This window comes from Caretta caretta, chromosome 8 (assembly GCF_965140235.1).
Source record: "Caretta caretta isolate rCarCar2 chromosome 8, rCarCar1.hap1, whole genome shotgun sequence".
Taxonomy (NCBI): Eukaryota; Metazoa; Chordata; order Testudines; family Cheloniidae; genus Caretta; species Caretta caretta.
Genome location: NC_134213.1, coordinates 48918232 through 48936584, shown reverse-complemented (window position 1 = coordinate 48936584; position 18353 = coordinate 48918232). Strand labels below are relative to the sequence as shown.

Genomic DNA, 18353 nt, shown 5'->3' with positions numbered 1-18353 from the left:
CCCATGTATTCCATGGCAAAATGGGAATCCTACATTCTACAGCAGCATTAATTTACTCTCTCTCTCTTTCTCTCTCTCTTTCTGGAAAATGCCTTTCATTCCCACTCACTCTCCTTCCTATCCCCCTGTGGCTCATAGCTAAACATTCTTGCAGTAGAATTTGTTTATTTTCAACAGTCCAAGAATGGATTTTTCATTACACCCTCTGGGTGGCCTTGCTCCACACCCCAAACCTTAGCTCCTGCCCCAGCCTGGCTCAGAGCCCTCTTCCCCCATGGATGCCAGGGAAGTGGGAAGCTGGGAGCTGGCTTAGTGGCTCATCTTCTCAGACGTTGGCTGTTGTACCATTCTCCAGCCTGCTTAGCTCACCAGCCTGTGCTGTTCCATGGAGTTGGCACTTTCCCCAGTCCCTGGCTCCATGGAACTGTGCAGGGAGCGTGCACTGAAATAACTCTCTGTTGTGGGGAAATCTACAGAGCAAGAGGTAGCTGCAGACAGGTCCTGGTAGGTCAGGAAGATAAAACGGTGAGTGCCTGAATGCAGCAAAACAGTGAATTCCATGGCAGAAATGGTGGTTTCTGTGGCATCCTGGAAAAATGGCAACTTGCACAGCCATGAAGAGCAGAGTCGATGGAGCCCTGTTTGAGGTGGATACGGTAGAACACACTCTCAGAATGATTGTTTCAGGCTCTCTGCAGACTCAGGCAGGCATCTCTCCATCTGTTTACACTCAATTCACATTTTCAAGATCCTGCTCGGGAAAGACAGATAGTCATGAAAGCTCCATACTGTCCGGGCCATCTGTGGTTCACAGTCCTGCTGCACATGAGCCAAGGGCAGGAGATACAGATTAAGCAAGCTTTTAGATCACATTTCTTTTCTATCCAAGGTAAGGTACTCAGGCCTGCTTACAAAGTTCTTTTGTAGAGCCACTGTTCAGTCAGGTACATTTTAGCCAACTTTTGTGCTCCGCTTTCTCTCTGGCATGTTAAGAAACAGGAAGATTTCCAAGCTGAAATGGTTTTGGTTGTTCTTTTTAGGAGGGATTAGGTGCTGGTGCTGTCAGAGGCGATGGAGTTCTGTCTTCTCAAGCAAGGCAGAGAAAGGGCTGCCTGCATCCTGGCCAAAAGCACAGGGTGCCAGGGCTGGCTAACATCACAGACTTGTGCTGTGGGCCTGGGCTCCCTCCAGGAATCCTGCAATGATGTCTGCATCTCAGCTTTCATTTTTAAGAAGTCTGTTTCCAGCCCTTGCAAAAAATAACTTGAAAAAACAGAGAGAGTAACTGATGCAGGGATGTGATGTCTGCCTGAGTCTGAAGGGGAGCAGCAGCCACTGTAGCTAGGGAGGAAGCTGCTTGAGCCCACCCCACAGCAGACAGGGCATGGCCCAGGGAGAAGGGGGGCTCTGCTGTGCCTGTTGGAGATGGTGGTGGGAGAGAATTGCCACATGTCCACCCTCTAGTGGCCACAAGACCTCATGTGGGGGTGTGCCAAGAGCTGCAGATTGCCTTAAACTTGCCCTGCATAAAGGAATACCATAGTCTTCCTCTAGAATTGTGCCGTAAAGGCCCAGGAGGGGCTAGGAGTTTAGGGACAGAGAGCACCATTCCCTGGGTCACGAGAACAACATAAAAACAGCACCAGGGAATTAGAACTGTGAATTCTACCGAACCCTGCGCACGCGGACACACAAGAAAGCCTTGTAACAGGGGAATCCTGCCCCTTCTCTGCCATCTTGTCTCTGGCCAGAGCTGAAGAGATAGAGAAGGAGTTTCTGGAGAGGCTGGACGAGATCATTCAGCATTCCGACAGGGACCAGGAGAAGATCAGGCGCTTGGGATCCTGCAAATGTGAAGAGATCGTGGAGTCTGTCTTTGTGCCCCTGGCCCGGCACTGCATGGCGATGGGCGAATACGCCAGAGCCTTGTATTACTTGTTGGAGTGTGCAGCGGCTTACTTACATCTGTCAAACAACTACATGGTGAGCTGCTTTGCTCCCTTGATCCCATGCGAGTTCATGTCCTCTCCCTTGGTTTCCCTCTTACTTCTCTCCATATTAACAGGCTGTCCCAGATTTCATCTAGGAACACATGTTCTTTGATTCTTTCAGAATGGTGGTGTTAGGCCCTACATTTTCCTTGCCTCTCCTTCCTACTTTGTTAGAGACCCTGAGCTGTGGCGCAGGATTTTAATGTCACAGACATAGCACATGGGAGATTACAAGCATACAGCCGGTTTAATATTATTACCCCTTTTGACCTGAGCTTTTAGTCAAAATTTGGGATCCTGTGGGTTGTTTCTATTAGAAGGAGAAACTGAGTCAGGCATGTCATTGATGCAATTCTCTTTATTTACAAGGAATGTACATAAAGTTCTGTTTCCCTGAACACTGTAGGACTCAAACAGCTGGAGACAGTTAATTGCTCACAGATCCAAGCTTCTTTCCAGACAGCACTGTGCCCAAATGCTCTCTCTCTCACCTTTTTCTCTGGGTCATGCTACAAGTCCTTCTGTGGCTGTCCTTGGCTTTCTTCTGACTTCTCTGGGTCTTTCTGTGGTATTTCTCACACCCACACACGCCTGTGCAATCCAGTCAATCCCCAGCCCTGTGTTTGTTATCAGACTCCCAGGAAACCTCTTAGGTCACATGGATCAACTCCTGCTCCAGCTTTGCCTGTGGCCTGTGTTTTGGGGGGAGGCTCCTATTGCTTTAGCTGTCTGTTCCAGAAAAGAGCTGAGTGCCTTATACATTTGTCTGGAGTGAAGGCCGGCTCTAACACCCATTGACCTCAAGGCGGTTTCACCCATCCCCCCAGTATAGTGACTATAGTGGCGAGAGTGGGGTGAGGAATGTTCAAAGGCGTGGTGGTTTAGGGCACTAGCCTCAGTCCTCAAGAGGCTGGGGGCATGGGGGTGGGGGGTGGCAGGATAAGGAGATCATTAGGGACATGATTTTGGGAAGCCCATCGTAGTCTCTGGGTGACATTTAGTCATATGACAAAACTCATCATATGAGTTAGCAATCTCTACCATGGAGAGCTCATGGGAGAGATGGGGTGCTTCTAGTCAGGTTTGGAGTATGCTACTGAGCTGTGGAAGGGGCCCTCGACTGGAATAGCCTGGAGGAGGTGGCACGCAGGTCAGGAGTAAGGTGCATCGGCAGGGCTGTGTGTGTGGAGGAGGGTGGGGGGGTTGAAGGGTGACTGGGACTCAGTGCCATCAGTCCTTCACTACTACATTTCCTCTATACATTCAGCCAAAGAAACCCATGGGCATTATGTCCCAGCTCTACAGGCAGCTCCAGGGTTACTCCCAGGGGAAAGAAAGCAATGTTGCTGTCCTAGACAGGGTGAAGAGAGCTCCCTTTGCTTTGTGGCTTGATTCACCCCTGAGTGAGCACAGCTAGGGTGGCAAAGAGACAGGGTGCACAGCTGCAGCTCCATGATTCAGTGCCATGTTGCCCTGGCGTGAGATAGCTGCACAAGAGCAGCTCTAGCTTAGGCTTCCACTAGTGGAAAATCAGGTGTAAAGCTTTGCCATGACCCCATTCCGCTCCCACCTTGCCCTCAGGACACTCCCTCCTTCCCCTGCCACAGGGCATGGGAGAAGGGGAGCAGGAGACACAGAGCTGCCTCCCCCTGCGCAGAGGGGATTCTCCATTGGCCATCTCCGGCTGCTTGCAGTGGCCGTAGCAGATGGGAGAATCCAGCCTTCTCTCTTCAGCGGGTGGTGGGGTTGGAGAAAGTGTGCGGCACAGATGGTCACCCACCCTTCTCTGTGGTTTGCTTTGCTTTAGGCCTTTTGCAATTTGAATACAGCAGAGAATCTGATCAAATCGGTGGACTTCAGAGCGACTGTAATTAACCAGTTTGAGGAAGCTACCTTCTACAGCCTGAAGGGTGAGGTAAAGAGACAGCAAGATATTGAAGAACCTCCTTATGTATCTGGTCGGGGCCATCCTGGAAGATGATTGGAGGTTTTCTGTGTCTCCCTCCTATGTCCGTACAATCTCATCCAAAACTAAAAGTCCAAACTACTGGATGGGCTTGCATGCCCCCTTTGCTTTAGGTGGGGCCACTGAGTTGTCTCTCACAGCTATCTTAAAAGAGGGGTGGAGGTCACAACAGTTTCAATGAGGTTTAACCCAACCTACTCTCTACTCCCCACCTCCGCCCTTGGCTCCAGCATTGATGTCATGCTAGAAAATGGCAGCTGAGAGCCCGACCATTTTGGAACGTGCAGCTGGCTGATAATGTTACAAACGGTCTTTGTCTCACTCTCCCTTCCTCTCTGCAGGTCTGTTATAACATGGGCCAAATGAATTTGGCAAAGAAATTTATCAGGAAGGCTTTGATTTTATTAAACAGAAGATTCCCGTTTACCTTGATTGGAGTCTTTTTTAAGACTCTGGTGGAAGTGTCAAAGCACGCGTCTCACCAGAAGAAGCAGCAATTCTTGTATAGTCGCAGTAAAGGGTAGGAAGTAGAACTGGAGTAAAACCAAGTTGGGTGGATTTTACCTTAGTCCCTGGTTGTCATTTAGACCTCAATCCTGCAAACACTTAAGCACATGCTTAATTGGAAGCATGTAACTTGCATGCTTCAAATTAAGCACATGAAGAGTGGGGGCTTTAAATAGTGGTGTTTACATACTCTAGTGAAGGGGGAATTACAGATATGTGCATTCCCAATGGTACAGTACCTTAAAGCGAGGCATTTATTTTGGAAAACAGGAATCGATTGCAAAGAAATGCATGTGCTTTTGAGAATATATTTATACTCCCTGCTACTGCTAAAGGCATTATTTCCAAATGTTGGCCTCTCCTCGCTAACCAGTCTCGTCATGGGAATGCTCATATTTCAGTCTGGGAACAGTGCTTCAATTTACCCGTTTGTGATTAAAAATGGGTGCAACATATGTAAACAAGTTTGTAAGGTTTTTATTTGCACTATAAATAATCTACCTGAACAGTGTCAGTGCTTTAACAGAATATATTCTACTGCATGGCTGTGTAATGTGTTTACGAGCATTCTTTTAGGTTGTGGAGCAAGAAGTCATCATCTTAGTGGTTCAGGGATGTCGTAGGTGAAAGGGCACCTGAGATTAGGAGAAGCTCTGTTGGGAGCCATGGGCTTTGGGGCCAATGGGGGCAGAGGAAGCAAGGAAAAGCATCTGGTGTTATGGAAAGACCCTTTGGGCCATGCGGGATAGTATTGTTGGGGATTCAAGCAGAGAGAGAGAGGTGAGGCAGTGGGGGTATCAGCATGAGGGGATGGAGGTACCACAGGAAGGGGAGATATCAGAGTGGGGTGCTTAATGGGGGACGTGCTGTGGAGAGGGAAGCAGGGGGAGATAAGGGAGCCCCAGTGGAGGGGAGGCAGTGGTGGAACAGAAGGGGAGGGGTTGGGGGCAGAGATCAGTGAGGCAGCCCGGGGTACCGGCTGGTGAGGGTTAAGGCAGTAGAAAGGAGGAAGTGGCAGAGGTGAAAGGTTAAGGCAGGAGGGGAGAAGGGGAGTCAGAAGATGGGGTGCTTGGGGGTGAAGGTGAGGTAGTGAGGACAGGTAGAAGTGACAGATGGTCCAGCAGGGGGATTTTAGGAGTGGGGGGAAAAGTGAGCAGGAAAAGGCTGGATTCTAGGAGGGGTAGGTGAGGCCCTGAGGGGTGAGATGACAGAGTTTGGGTTGAGGCACAAGGGGAGAGTCAGGCTGTCTCACCTCTCCCCTAGGAATCCCCAACGTACCTCACCGTATCCCCCTGCTGCTGCCACCCTCCTCCTCTGCTCACCTTCTTCCCCATCTCTGCTGGAACCCCCTTCCGGCTGCCACAACTCCCCCCCACCCACATTACATTCACCTCTTGCCCTCACTGGTTGGGGAGATGGACAGTCATTCCCTGCCATGAAGCCACCCTCCTCCCTGGATCACCAAAATGTCCCAGCACAACTGCCTTTCATCCAATACCCCTCAACAAAACACCCAACACCTACTTTGGCCTCCCGCTACAGTGTCCCCAGTGGCAGGCTCCCAGCCTACACTGTAGCAGTCTCCAGATGGTGAGCTGAGCTTCCACCCTCTTTCCCTCTCCAGACTTCTCTCCATGTGAAATCCATCCAGACTCCCCAACAGCTCCCCCCTGAGCCAGCTGTGCTGCACCGCCTGTCAAGATTCTCCTCCATCAGTTCCCAGTCTCCCCTCTTGCTTTCCCCACACTCACTCCTTCTCTCCCTCTTGCCTCAGACTCCTCGTTCTCTCTGCCCCAAACAGCATCCCATCCCAGTCAGTTTCTCTCCCCCTCAGCTCTTCTGGCTTCTCTTCCCTTCCCCCAAGATCACCAGTCTCTCAAGCTTTTCTTCACAATATGAACCTTGTTCTTTTGAAATAATAAATGGCAGCCAAGGTTTTCCTGTGATCCCATGACTCCAGGAGCTGGGGCTTTAAGAAAAATGCCAACTATCATGAGAGTTGACAGCATGGCTTTCCCCATATCTCCATCACAGCTGTCCCCTCTGATCCTCCCCATAACTGTACCTCCCCATGCTTGCAGGATGGTGGGGGAGAAGCCTCTGCCCCAGCCAATGGTGCTGCCTCATGCCCTAGCCAAGCCCCTCCTGCTCCCCTCTGCTGACAGAGCAACCCCTGCTGGCACAGGGCTACAATGGCTAATCCCCACTGGCTGGAACCTAACAGCTGATCTGTAGTGGCCAGGGAAGGGGGAGGGTTCTCAGTATTGCTGCATAAAGCAGCCTCAGGTTCCTCTGTGCTGCTCCCTTCTGCAGCCAGCCAAAGTTGGGGAGCAGAGTTCCCCTTCCTTCCCAATGCCCACAGTTACCCCCAACCTCCCTGCTTCTACATCCACTTCCCCCACAATGCCATCCCTCCGCTGACTGGCCCTCCCCCAATTGATACCCCATCATCCAATTGCTACTTCCTCCTTTCCCCTTTCCTGCTCCTGGAATCCTCCATGTCTCCTCTCCTAGGAGGAGGAGGAAAAGTCCAGTTCAGGATCCCGCCTCTTCCTCCTCCCACCCCGGCTCTCTGTTTAATTAGTAGCAATAGTGAGATCTTTGTGCTGCTGTGATCTGCTCTGGCTAAAGATGTCTCTTGTGTGATAGGGAGAAGAAATTAGCTTTCCTGTACCAGCAGGGCCACTGCCTTTCCTTATTGTGGCAACTCTTCAGCCTGGACACTGCTACAAACAGCAAGAAGTTCTGTCGTCTGGCAGCGCTCATGAAGGTGAACTCAGCAGAGGAATCGGAGGATGAGAGCCAGGTGGGTCCACCCTTGCCGCTGGGAACCCTCTCCTCCTGCCCCCAAAGAAGAGGAAGTAACTAGCAGCATTGGAAGTAACTGTGATGACAGGACACACCCTGCAATTGGGGCATCCTGGCTGTTATGGAGCAGATGTCTGATTTCAACGAGCAATGGGTTGACCTGTAAAAGCTTTGCTTTGGATAATCATCCCAATGTTCTGATGTTTTTCTGAACCTCATTCACACTGTCTAAGCCTCTGGGGCTGGAAATCTCATGGAAAACCAGATTTCTTGTCAGATTTCCAGCATGCTTGCTCCTTTCTGTCTTGGCTGGTAAAACATGCCCATGGTCTTCCTTGTAATGTTGCAGCACTTCTGTCTCTGGTAAGAACTAGGGAGGCAGAGATGTGGTGAAATGACAAACAATTACAGTTCACCAAGCTTTTTTAAACCTCCCAAAAGAGTTGATCTGAGGTTCAGTTTCATTTTTTTATTGTAACAGTTCAGCTTGGTTTTGATTTTTAAGCTATTGCTAATTTTATTTACACTAGTTTATATTCTGTGCCTTAGCACCTAGCACGGGGGGCAGGATCCTGAATGGAGCCTTTAGACATGAGCATAATAAATGTTAGTATTAATAATCCTAATTTTTTTTAATGGTCAATGTTGTAAGAGAAAAAGGAACAAAGAAATTTGGGGGCTTCTGGTTTATCCATGTGTCCCTTTTGAACCTACACAAGATAACGATTCAGTCAACAGTTTCAGGCTCTTGTTTTTTCTTGTTTGGAACATTTTAGATCATTTCGTCCTATACGGAATTCTCACTCTGCTGCCAGATGATGGGTTACCAAGATGAATGGATGAAATATGAGCTGATGGCCATCCAGCGTAGCTCTCACCTCCAGGTTATTGGAGGAGGGCTATTAACAACAGTTAAATTAGCACAGTCATTGGCCTATATGAAGCTCTGCTTGGGTAACCTGCCCCTATCTATTCAATTAGGTAAGTCTGCTTTCATCATATACTGTGAAGAGAAGGTGTCAGTATTAAGGGAGAGACACTTAATACATTTGTTTTCTCCACAGGCTATCGAGCCCATGAAATGTGTGTGCGTCTGAAGAAACCCAAGCTAGACTATCTGGTTCTCTGCATGCTCTTCAAAGCTCTCTTTCTGAGCATCAGGTATGATGCAAATTTATGTTCCCATATGGATGGGCTAAGGAGAATGGTGTGTAGAGAAGAAATCTAATAGGGTACTGTGGGAGGTCGATGGAGACCCAAGTATAGTAAAAGTAAAGAATTCCCAATGACTTCAGTGGGCAGGGCATGTGGTTACAATGACAGAAGACAGACCACGTAAGTTAGTGTCTCTAGGAAGGGCATCCTTATGTTTAAGGCCCTGTATAAATCACCTTTTTTTTTTTAGAAAATTCCCAACAGTTTGCAAGGAATGAATTTGACAAGTAAATGTAGTTAACTGTAAGGAAAAATATGTCAAAGACCACAGTTTGGGGGCATTTTCCATGCCCTCCACGAAAATGTGATTTACACAGGGCCCTATTTATGGTGTCCGGCCTCACGGCTGACCAAGGAGGAGATGGAGGGATAATACTGAGCAATATCTAACAGCTCTTAATGTGAATTACTATCGATGAGAACAATGTGCCCTTGACAGAAAGATCTGGGACCAAGGAACTCCCTGGTCTATAGAGCCAGGAAGTAAGGAAGTATGGACAGGCTAAGTTTGGCTTTTTGCTTTGGATGGCTGGTACTTTTCTTCTGAAGTGAATTTCTTCCTCACGAGGAGGCAGTTTGGATCCCCATACTTGGGATACAGGTACCTCTGTCACATAGCTCAGAAGTGTCAACTGGAGTCATGTGGCACCCTTATTTCCTCCCACCCCAGCAGATTAGAAGACTGGTCTGCTTCTTATTAGACATCCCTCTATAACGACTCTCTCTGAGCCACAATGGCTTCCTGAACACACTTGTTCTCACAACTGTTCCTTCTGCTGGGGCATGTTTGTCTGCGGTGATAGGTTGGCCACCTGGCTTCTATATGCACCGTTCCTGGTGCTTTTCCTTGTCAATGACCAGCTGGAAAGGCAACTAGCTAGTCACAGTGGACCTTGCAGACACTTATATGCACATAGGGATACTTCGTGCACCTGGGAAGGACCACAGTGGAATGTCTCTATCCACTCGCTATTTTGTCAGGCATCCTTGAAGCCCTTCTCCATAAGCTTGTTTGCCGAAGATCCTTGGAGAGAAAAATAGGATAGATACATGAGTGGAATGATGGATGGGAGCATAGAGAATGAGACATGGAAAGAGGAAAGGAAATGAAGGGATAGTGGAGAAACACCCCAGAATAAAATGAGTCATGCAATAATTCTCCATGGTGTCTAGGTACCAAGATTGTGTGCGAGTGCTGAGTTGGATGGAGGAGTTGGTCGTTAAGGAGGAGAGAATCATTGGGATGGCTTATTTCTTTTCTTACTGTTTAGAACTCTTGCTTTATGCTGGTAAGTACTGTGTGATGAGGACAACAGATAATGGCGTGCTTTGCAAAGACACTCCTGGACAGGGACAGTCGCCATGTCAACACTGCCAAAAAATGGTGGCGCCGTTCTGGCATCTCGTTTGTGGTTACACTGCAATTGACATGCTTTTAAAGAAGAGAGCTAAAAGGTTTAACAGAAAAGGGGTGGTAGCTCCGATGAGGGGATGTTGATGTCTGTGTGAACGTTGAAGCTTTTGGGATATTCTCATACAAGTGTGGGAGGTTGTAAAGTTGGCCAACAAACCTCCTAAGGCTAACTGGGGTTTTGCAGACTTCACTCAGCCGGCATGGAGGAATTCCCCTGATCTCTACCCCCCAATCACCCTGCTCCTTTTAGCTCCCTGGCACTCCGCACAGCTAAAGCCTTGTGTACACTTAAAACCTTTGCCAGTATAACTATCAGTTTTCAGAGTAGCAGCCATGTTAGTCTGTATCCGCAAAAAGAAAAGGAGTACTTGTGGCACCTTAGAGACTAACAAATTTATCTGAGCAGACAAATTTATTCAGTGTGGCTGAATTGGCAAAACCCTGCTAATGGAGATGCAATTATACCAGCAAAAAAATCCTTTGGATGGTACATCTTATACCGATTTGGTGAAAGACATAAACTGTACTGGCAAAAGCCCTTTCCCCTGGTATAGCTGCTATGTGCTAGGGCTTTGGCTGGCACAGCTATCTCATTAAAAAAATCACTTCCCTAACTGACTTAATTAGGCCGATAAAACATTGAATCATAGACCTAAGGTCTCCAGGACCACAGCTCCCTTCGTACACACTTCAGAAAGCCCACAAAGTGGGGGATGGGGTGAGAACAGGGGGCTTGGCTGGGAGATCAGGTGGTCACTTCACACCACCTTACAGTGGGTTTCTGAGGTCTGCAAGAGGGGAGAACTCCCTTGTGAGCCTTTGATTGGTGGTGGGAAACCTTTTTCTTTGACAAGTCTAGCCTCCCTACTGATCTATGCTGTGAGCTCTGCTTCTTCAAGGGAAAGGGCTAGAGACTTTCCTTGCAGTGAAAGTCTAGGGCTCCAGCAGTCCTTTTACATGCTACACCAAGCTAGTCAGTGTAGGAATGTCTGTTCCTTGGAGTATCTGTTGAACGTGTTCAATAACTTATTGTAGGCGAGGTTACTCTCACAATCATAGAATCATAGAATATCAGGGTTGGAAGGGACCTCAGGAGGTCATCTAGTCCAACCCCCTGCTCAAAAGCAGGACCCATCCCCAATTAAATCATCCCAGCCAGGGCTTTGTCAAGCCTGACCTTAAAAACTTCTAAGGAAGGAGATTCTACCACCTCCCTAGGTAACGCATTCCAGTGTTTCACCACCCTCCTAGTGAAAAAGTTTTTCCTAATATCCAACCTAAACCTCCCACATTGCAACTTGAGACCATTACTCTTTGTCCTGTCCTCTTCTACCACTGAGAATAGTCTAGAACCATCCTCTCTGGAACCACCTCTAAGGTAGTTGAAAGCAGCTATCAAATCCCCCCTCATTCTTCTCTTCTGCAGACTAAACAATCCCAGTTCCCTCAGCCTCTCCTCATAAGTCATGTGTTCCAGATCCCTAATCATTTTTGTTGCCCTCCGCTGGACTCTTTCCAATTTATCCACATCCTTCTTGTAGTGTGGGGCCCAAAACTGGACACAGTACTCCAGATGAGGCCTCACCAATGTCAAATAGAGGGGGATGATCACGTCCCTCGATCTGCTCACTATGCCCCTACTTATACATCCCAAAATGCCATTGGCCTTCTTGGCAACAAGGGCACACTGCTGACTCATATCCAGCTTCTCGTCCACTGTCACCCCTAGGTCCTTTTCCGCAGAACTGCTGCCTAGCCATTCGGTCCCTAGTCTGTAGCTGTGCATTGGGTTCTTCCGTCCTAAGTGCAGGACCCTGCACTTATCCTTATTGAACCTCATCAGATTTCTTTTGGCCCAATCCTCCAATTTGTCTAGGTCCCTCTGTATCCTATCTCTGCCCTCCAGCGTATCTACCACTCCTCCCAGTTTAGTATCATCCGCAAATTTGCTGAGAGTGCAATCCACATCATCCTCCAGATCATTTATGAAGATATTGAACAAAACCGGCCCCAGGACCGATCCCTGGGGCACTCCACTTAACACCGGCTGCCAACTAGACATGGAGCCATTGATCACTACCCGTTGAGCCTGACAATCTAGCCAACTTTCTACCCACCTTATAGTCGTGATCAAAGGCAGTGATCTGCTGAAGCCAATTCTCTTTGGGTTTTTGGTTGTGGTTGTTTGTTTTTTATCCCTTACAAAAGTGGCAAAAAAGTTGGAAGAATTTTGAAACTCTTTTTCTGCTCTGTAGTTTAAGGAGAACCTCTTTCAAAAACACCTTTTAGAAAGAGAGGGATGGATAATGGGACCCAAGTGGCAACTTTCCTTATGGAAGGACTGCTGCTGCTCCACAACATATGAATTACTTTGCCCATCCCTGCATTGCATCCATTGTGGAGAACAAATGTAATCCACACACCTCCTGAGTGTGGAGTTCTGTCCCATCTAATGGCCACTTAGAGAGAGGTTGTGAGTCCACTTAGAGAGAGGTTATGAGTCTGCTCTATAGCCTTAGCTAACAGCCTGTTGGCTTTTAGCTCATGCAGTAGAGGCTCATGCACTAAGCTCCCGAGGTCCCAGGTTCAATGATGACTGGGGTCTGTCAGTGTTACAAGTGGGGGCTTGTCTGGGATTTCAACTGGGAAGTCTCTGAAGCTCGGGACATGCCCCATCACCTAGGGGAAGTATATAACCCACACACCTCCTGGGTGTGGTGTTCAGTCCGATCTAGTGGCACCAAGACCCTCAGAGAGAGATTATGTGTCTGCTCTACAGCCTTAGCTAAGAGCCAGTTGGCTTTTAGCTTATGTAGTAGAGGGTCATGCACTAAGCTCCAGAGGTCCCAGGTTCAATCCCAGCTGCTGATGACCAGGGTCTCGGTGTTACAGAAACATGGGCAGTTTAAAAGCGGACTGCATGCTTGGGTGAAAGATTATTGATGCTTTCATTTTTTTTGCCCAGTACGGGGTTTCTCCCCTTGCACTAGAGACCACTGATACAGAGCCTATGACAGCCCTAAGGAGCTCAGTTAAAACCCCAAATCTTGCAGCTTTTCTTTTCGATTTCCATTGAGATCTGAGAATTTTTTTCTGCCAGGTGATTCAGCTACTTCCAACATCCCTCTTGACTATCTTGCACTATAAGGTGGGTAGAAAGCTGGCTAGATTGTCAGGCTCAACGGGTAGTGATCAATGGCTCCATGTCTAGTTGGCAGCCGGTATCAAGTGGAGTGCCCCAAGGGTCGGTCCTGGGGCCGGTTTTGTTCAATATCTTCATAAATGATCTGGAGGATGATGTGGATTGCACTCAGCAAATTTGCGGATGATACTAAACTGGGAGGAGTGGTAGATACGCTGGAGGGGAGGGATAGGATACAGAAGGACCTAGACAAATTGGAGGATTGGGCCAAAAGAAATCTGATGAGGTTCAATAAGGATAAGTGCAGGGTCCTGCACTTAGGACGGAAGAACCCAATGCACAGCTACAGACTAGGGACCGAATGGCTAGGCAGCAGTTCTGCGGAAAAGGACCTAGGGGTGACAGTGGACGAGAAGCTGGATATGAGTCAGCAGTGTGCCCTTGTTGCCAAGAAGGCCAATGGCATTTTGGGATGTATAAGTAGGGGCATAGCGAGCAGATCGAGGGACGTGATCGTTCCCCTCTATTTGACATTGGTGAGGCCTCATCTGGAGTACTGTGTCCAGTTTTGGGCCCCACACTTCAAGAAGGATGTGGATAAATTGGAGAGAGTCCAGCGAAGGGCAACAAAAACGATTAGGGGTCTGGAACACATGAGTTATGAGGAGAGGCTGAGGGAGCTGGGATTGTTTAGCCTGCAGAAGAGAAGAATGAGGGGGGATTTGATAGCTGCTTTCAACTACCTGAAAGGGGGTTCCAAAGAGGATGGCTCTAGACTGTTCTCAATGGTAGCAGATGACAGAACGAGGAGTAATGGTCTCAAGTTGCAGTGGGGGAGGTTTAGATTGGATATTAGGAAAAACTTTTTCACTAAGAGGGTGGTGAAACACTGGAATGCGTTACCTAGGGAGGTGGTAGAATCTCCTTCCTTAGAGGTTTTTAAGGTCAGGCTTGACAAAGCCCTGGCTGGGATGATTTAACTGGGAATTGGTCCTGCTTCGAGCAGGGGGTTGGACTAGATGACCTTCTGGGGTCCCTTCCAACCCTGATATTCTATGATTCTATGATTCTATCTTTGTACCTGTTGAAGTTTTAGAATAGGGAAGTACACTCCCACCAGAAGGGGAAACGGCTTCTCTAATGCAAATGTCTTTTACAGGATTTTCATTTAAGTCATTTAAAGAGTGCCTGGAATTCATACAGCGCAATGAAAAAAACTGCATCCTTATGTCTCAGAACAGCATCATGCTGGGGCTGTATTCATCCCTGGCTATTTGGTAATATACGAAGTCTCCTCAAAATTACTTTGCTGTGTTACTAGTTTAGTCTTTATCTAGCCATATGGTGGCTTGGAACTTGGAAACTTTGGGCTGGATTCCGCCATCTGTACTCATGTTGAATAGCTCCTTAGTCCATGAGTCCTGCTGAAATCAGAGTAACTGCTTGGCTGATCAGGTACTTCTCAATGTGAGAAAGGGTGGCAGAATTGGGTCAGTTCTACTAGAGGACTGAATGGGGTATTGATGAACCTTAAGGCCACATTATCTGGGGGAGTGGGGTGGGTGGCTGAAAAGTTTTTGTCATCATGTCACATACCTTGGATGGATAATTTTAGGTTCAGTAAAAACATCTTTATTTTGCACTAAATTATTATAATCAATATCATTGTGACTAGGGGCCCTAGTCATGAACCAGGACCCTGCTGTGCTCGGCGCTGTACAAACACAGAACGAGACAGTCACTGCCCCCAAAGTACAATCTAAGTTGGTGGTAATCATATCTCATGCTTTGCTGCATGCATTAGGAAGAATTCCTCTCCCCATTGTATAACACTGTGCAGGTGGCTAGATGCAGCGTGAGTTTTCCATCTTCCTCTAGATTGGTGCCATTGGCCAGTCCAATAGTCTAATCCCCTACAGCAAATCTTATGTGGATCTCTTGCTTGGTGATCTAGGTTTGCCAGACTTCATCAGTGGGGAAACTTCAAGGAGCCTTTTGAAAAGGCCAGAAGGTTGCTGAGGAGAACTAGCGCCTCATTCTTTGCTATCAGTGGATTCTGTAGATTCTTGGAGTGTGAGGTCCTTGTGCTACGGAAACACATTGAGGAAAAGCCTGAAAGTGTCCGGGACACTCGTACTAAGACGCTAAAGGTGAGAGCGGGAGAAGTTCACATTGTGTGGAAAGACTGTAAAATGCAATACCTCTGCAACTGGAGGCCTGATATCTCCTGGGCATGGAGGACCTGATCCAAAGCCCATGATGTCAGTAGGAGTCTTTCCAGGTTTCAACAAGCTTTGAATCAGGCCCATTGAGAGCAGCCATCTGTCAAGTTTCCCGACACCTCCCTTTCTGCCACTGGGCATTATGGTAGGTCAGGACGGGAAGCAGACTGTTAGGGGGCTTATTCCTTCACCCACTTCCTTCCCTGGTCCTTCTCGCATGAACAGAGAGCACCAATACCCCAAGTCCAAAGGTACAAACAATTCGATGTTTGTTGGGGTGAACTTCTAGCAAGCATGATTCCAGTTTCCTTCCTTAGTATCCTCCTTCCCAGCTCTGACACCACAGAGCCTTACACTTGTGTCCTTGTTCCCATTCCTGCCCTTAGCAAAACATGATTCCAATTTCCCCACCTCCATTCCCTGTTCCCATTTCCCCTCCCCACGCCCCCACCCACTCACTTCCTGATTGACTGCAGACTATATAGTAAAACTTGAGTCCTGCTTTGCTATACCTTAACCAATCATTTTCCTGAAATTTAACTAACCAATCCTAACGTATTGTAATATGATTATGTAACCAATTATATCCCACCACCTTAATTAGTTTACACCCAGCAAAATTAATTATACAGCAGGCAGGAACACTCACAGAACCGGACAGAGATTATGCAGACAAACAATAGCAAAGTGGGAACTATAATGACAAAACAATACAAAAGTGAGGATTTCACATCCCAGCTATTGATAAGTGAGTTCTTGCTAGACAGGATGCTATCAAACTAAGTTTCCTTTTACATTTTCTAAGCGTTTGCCTTTCTCTGGAGGTGATAGGCACTATCAGGACAGGATTGTAGTCCTAACAGCCCAATAGCACCTTATTTCAGTGTGACTAGTTTGGAATGTGAGGATGTGACCGGTCGGTTCCCAGCTTATGGCTGCCTCTGCTGCTTAGCCAAAGATCTTAGCCTAAGCACAGGGCCTCAGACTGTCACAGTAAGAGAAGGACCTTACACCAGCAGACAGTGATTTTGATTCTTTCTTTTATACCCCTAACTAGCCAAGTGATAAGAATACACCTAAATTCTTAGAGTATAGGCCTTTACAGACAGGCCTGAATATCTATATCCTAACACAGACTAGGGGCAGTCCAGAGTCATGGCCTCGTGGTATGTGGGTAGTCTGGTAACTGGGAAGACAATTGGTATTACAGGCAGTCCCAGGCAATGGTGAGAGTTCTCGCAGGGGGTCTGTAGCCAGGAGATCCAATCCAAGGGTGTGGGTTGGGAAGATAGGGTAGATGCGGTCAGGCAAGGCAGAGTCAGGTGAGACAGTAGGGCAGCAAGGCAAGGTCAGGCAAAACAGCAGGGCAGCAAGGTGGTCCAAGCACCAGCCAGCAGACAATGGCCTGCTGCTCAGACAGATTCCTCTGCCTGTCGGGGTCTTTATATAGTCCAGGTGCCCAATGAGAATGCTGTCAGTCCAGCCAATCAGGAGCCTACCTGCTGTGGGGCCGTAGGCCTTTAGCACTAAGACTGCCGGTCATGGGTAGTGGCTCAGCAAGCTGCCATGGCATGGAGGCTGGGGGTACCATTGAGGAATCCAATGGACTTGGATTCAATACCAGGGTCCTGACACCTGCAGCATTCCAGTCCTGTGTATCTACTCAGCTCTACTAGCCTTGGTCTCCTCCCTTGAATTGCCTAGTTCCCTATTTGGGCCCCTGTGGTTTTAACGGCTGTTCAGGTGGTGGTTTGGTTTTGAAATCCCTTCGGTGTTGCACTATAGCTTAGCATGAGCAATAACTAATGCAAAGTCTATCACAAGTGGAGGGGGAGGTTGATCTTAATTTTGCTTCTTTCCAGTTGATTCATCCAAAAATTGATGGTAAGAATTGCAAAAACTCTTTTTTCCCCATAATACACTACAATGGAGAGGAGGGAAAATCACACATACACACTTCTATTTTTGGCATGGAACATGGAAACTGGTCAAAAGTGATGTTCTATATTTGTATGTGTCCAGCTGTGCGACGGAGGAGGGGAGAAGGCATTGACATTTTTGTACTGTGCAGCTAGGTTTATGTCTACATTGTAGAGCTTTGTAGGGGAGACAGAGAAACTTGAATTTGATGCAATAAGAGGCAGGAAGCCAGTGGAAGGTCTCAGAAAGTGGGGGCAACCCTTGATCAAACAGCAGTATTTCATTATTATAGCCCTTCAACTTCCAGGGCCAGTACTTTGTGGGGTGAGAGAACCATGACAGATTATTCTGATGTTGTGAGGATGTGGAAGAAGATGCTATTAAGACTGTGACAGATGACCCTCGTTCCCATTCCACTCGCTTTCAAGAAACATATCTTTAGGATCCCCTCAGAGTGGCCTCTGGACAGGAGGTAGAAGAGAAATCAGCCACACAGAGTACACAGTTCCCAAAGAGGAATTGTCCTGTAGGCTGGATAAGAGACTAGTGCAAAGCCAAGTTAGTGCGTGCTGCCTAAGTGCATGATCAAGACAAGTTCATACAGTCTGAATCCTCTTGGATTTTATCTCACCCCCTGCTACTTTTGATCTCTCTGCAGGTTTCCTGATTCTTTCTAGCTGGCTCTTCTCCTCAGGCATACTGTATTCCTGCAAAGGGATCTCAAAGCTCTGGGATGTCATCCTGACATGAATCTCAATTGTTCTCTTGTTAGGACTTGGACCAGGTTCTCTCTCGATGCTCCACAAGCCCTATCTATTACCCTAGGGTTTACCACCTGAAAGCCTATACCTTCCTGGTGTTGGGCAATGAAGAACAGAGCCAAATCTACCTATCCAAAGCATTCAAACTCTGTGACATATATGGAAACCTCCTGGAGAAATCCTGGCTGGAGATCAGCAATGTAAGTCCCGAGAACTGGTAATGTGAAAGCTTTTTCCTTTGAGCACCAGATGAGCTCGTCTCTGGGAAGGGATTTAGGATTCCCTAGAAGAAAGTGGAGCTGGCTGCAGGTCAATGGCTGCAATATAGAGAAAGTCAAGGGAGAGGTTGTGAAGGCAAATGATCAAAATCCTGGATGGAGCTGGTGGGTGCCTGCAGTAGGCTATAC

General features: G+C 47.7%; 1 protein-coding gene across 7 annotated transcripts in view; it reads left to right on the top strand.

The window, feature by feature from the left end:
- Window positions 1–18353, top strand: part of ADCY10 (adenylate cyclase 10) — a 99920-nt gene that overhangs the window by 76395 nt on the left and 5172 nt on the right. For 6 of the 7 annotated variants that reach the window (XM_075131468.1, XM_075131466.1, XM_075131467.1 and 3 more), the window contains 10 exons: window positions 1752–1983; window positions 3799–3906; window positions 4299–4477; window positions 7114–7270; window positions 8049–8253; window positions 8337–8433; window positions 9661–9776; window positions 14203–14320; window positions 14998–15193; window positions 17958–18146. In XM_075131468.1, coding sequence (XP_074987569.1) covers window positions 1752–1983; window positions 3799–3906; window positions 4299–4477; window positions 7114–7270; window positions 8049–8253; window positions 8337–8433; window positions 9661–9776; window positions 14203–14320; window positions 14998–15193; window positions 17958–18146 — 1597 coding nt within the window. The other variant, XM_075131469.1, reaches the window with a different exon arrangement.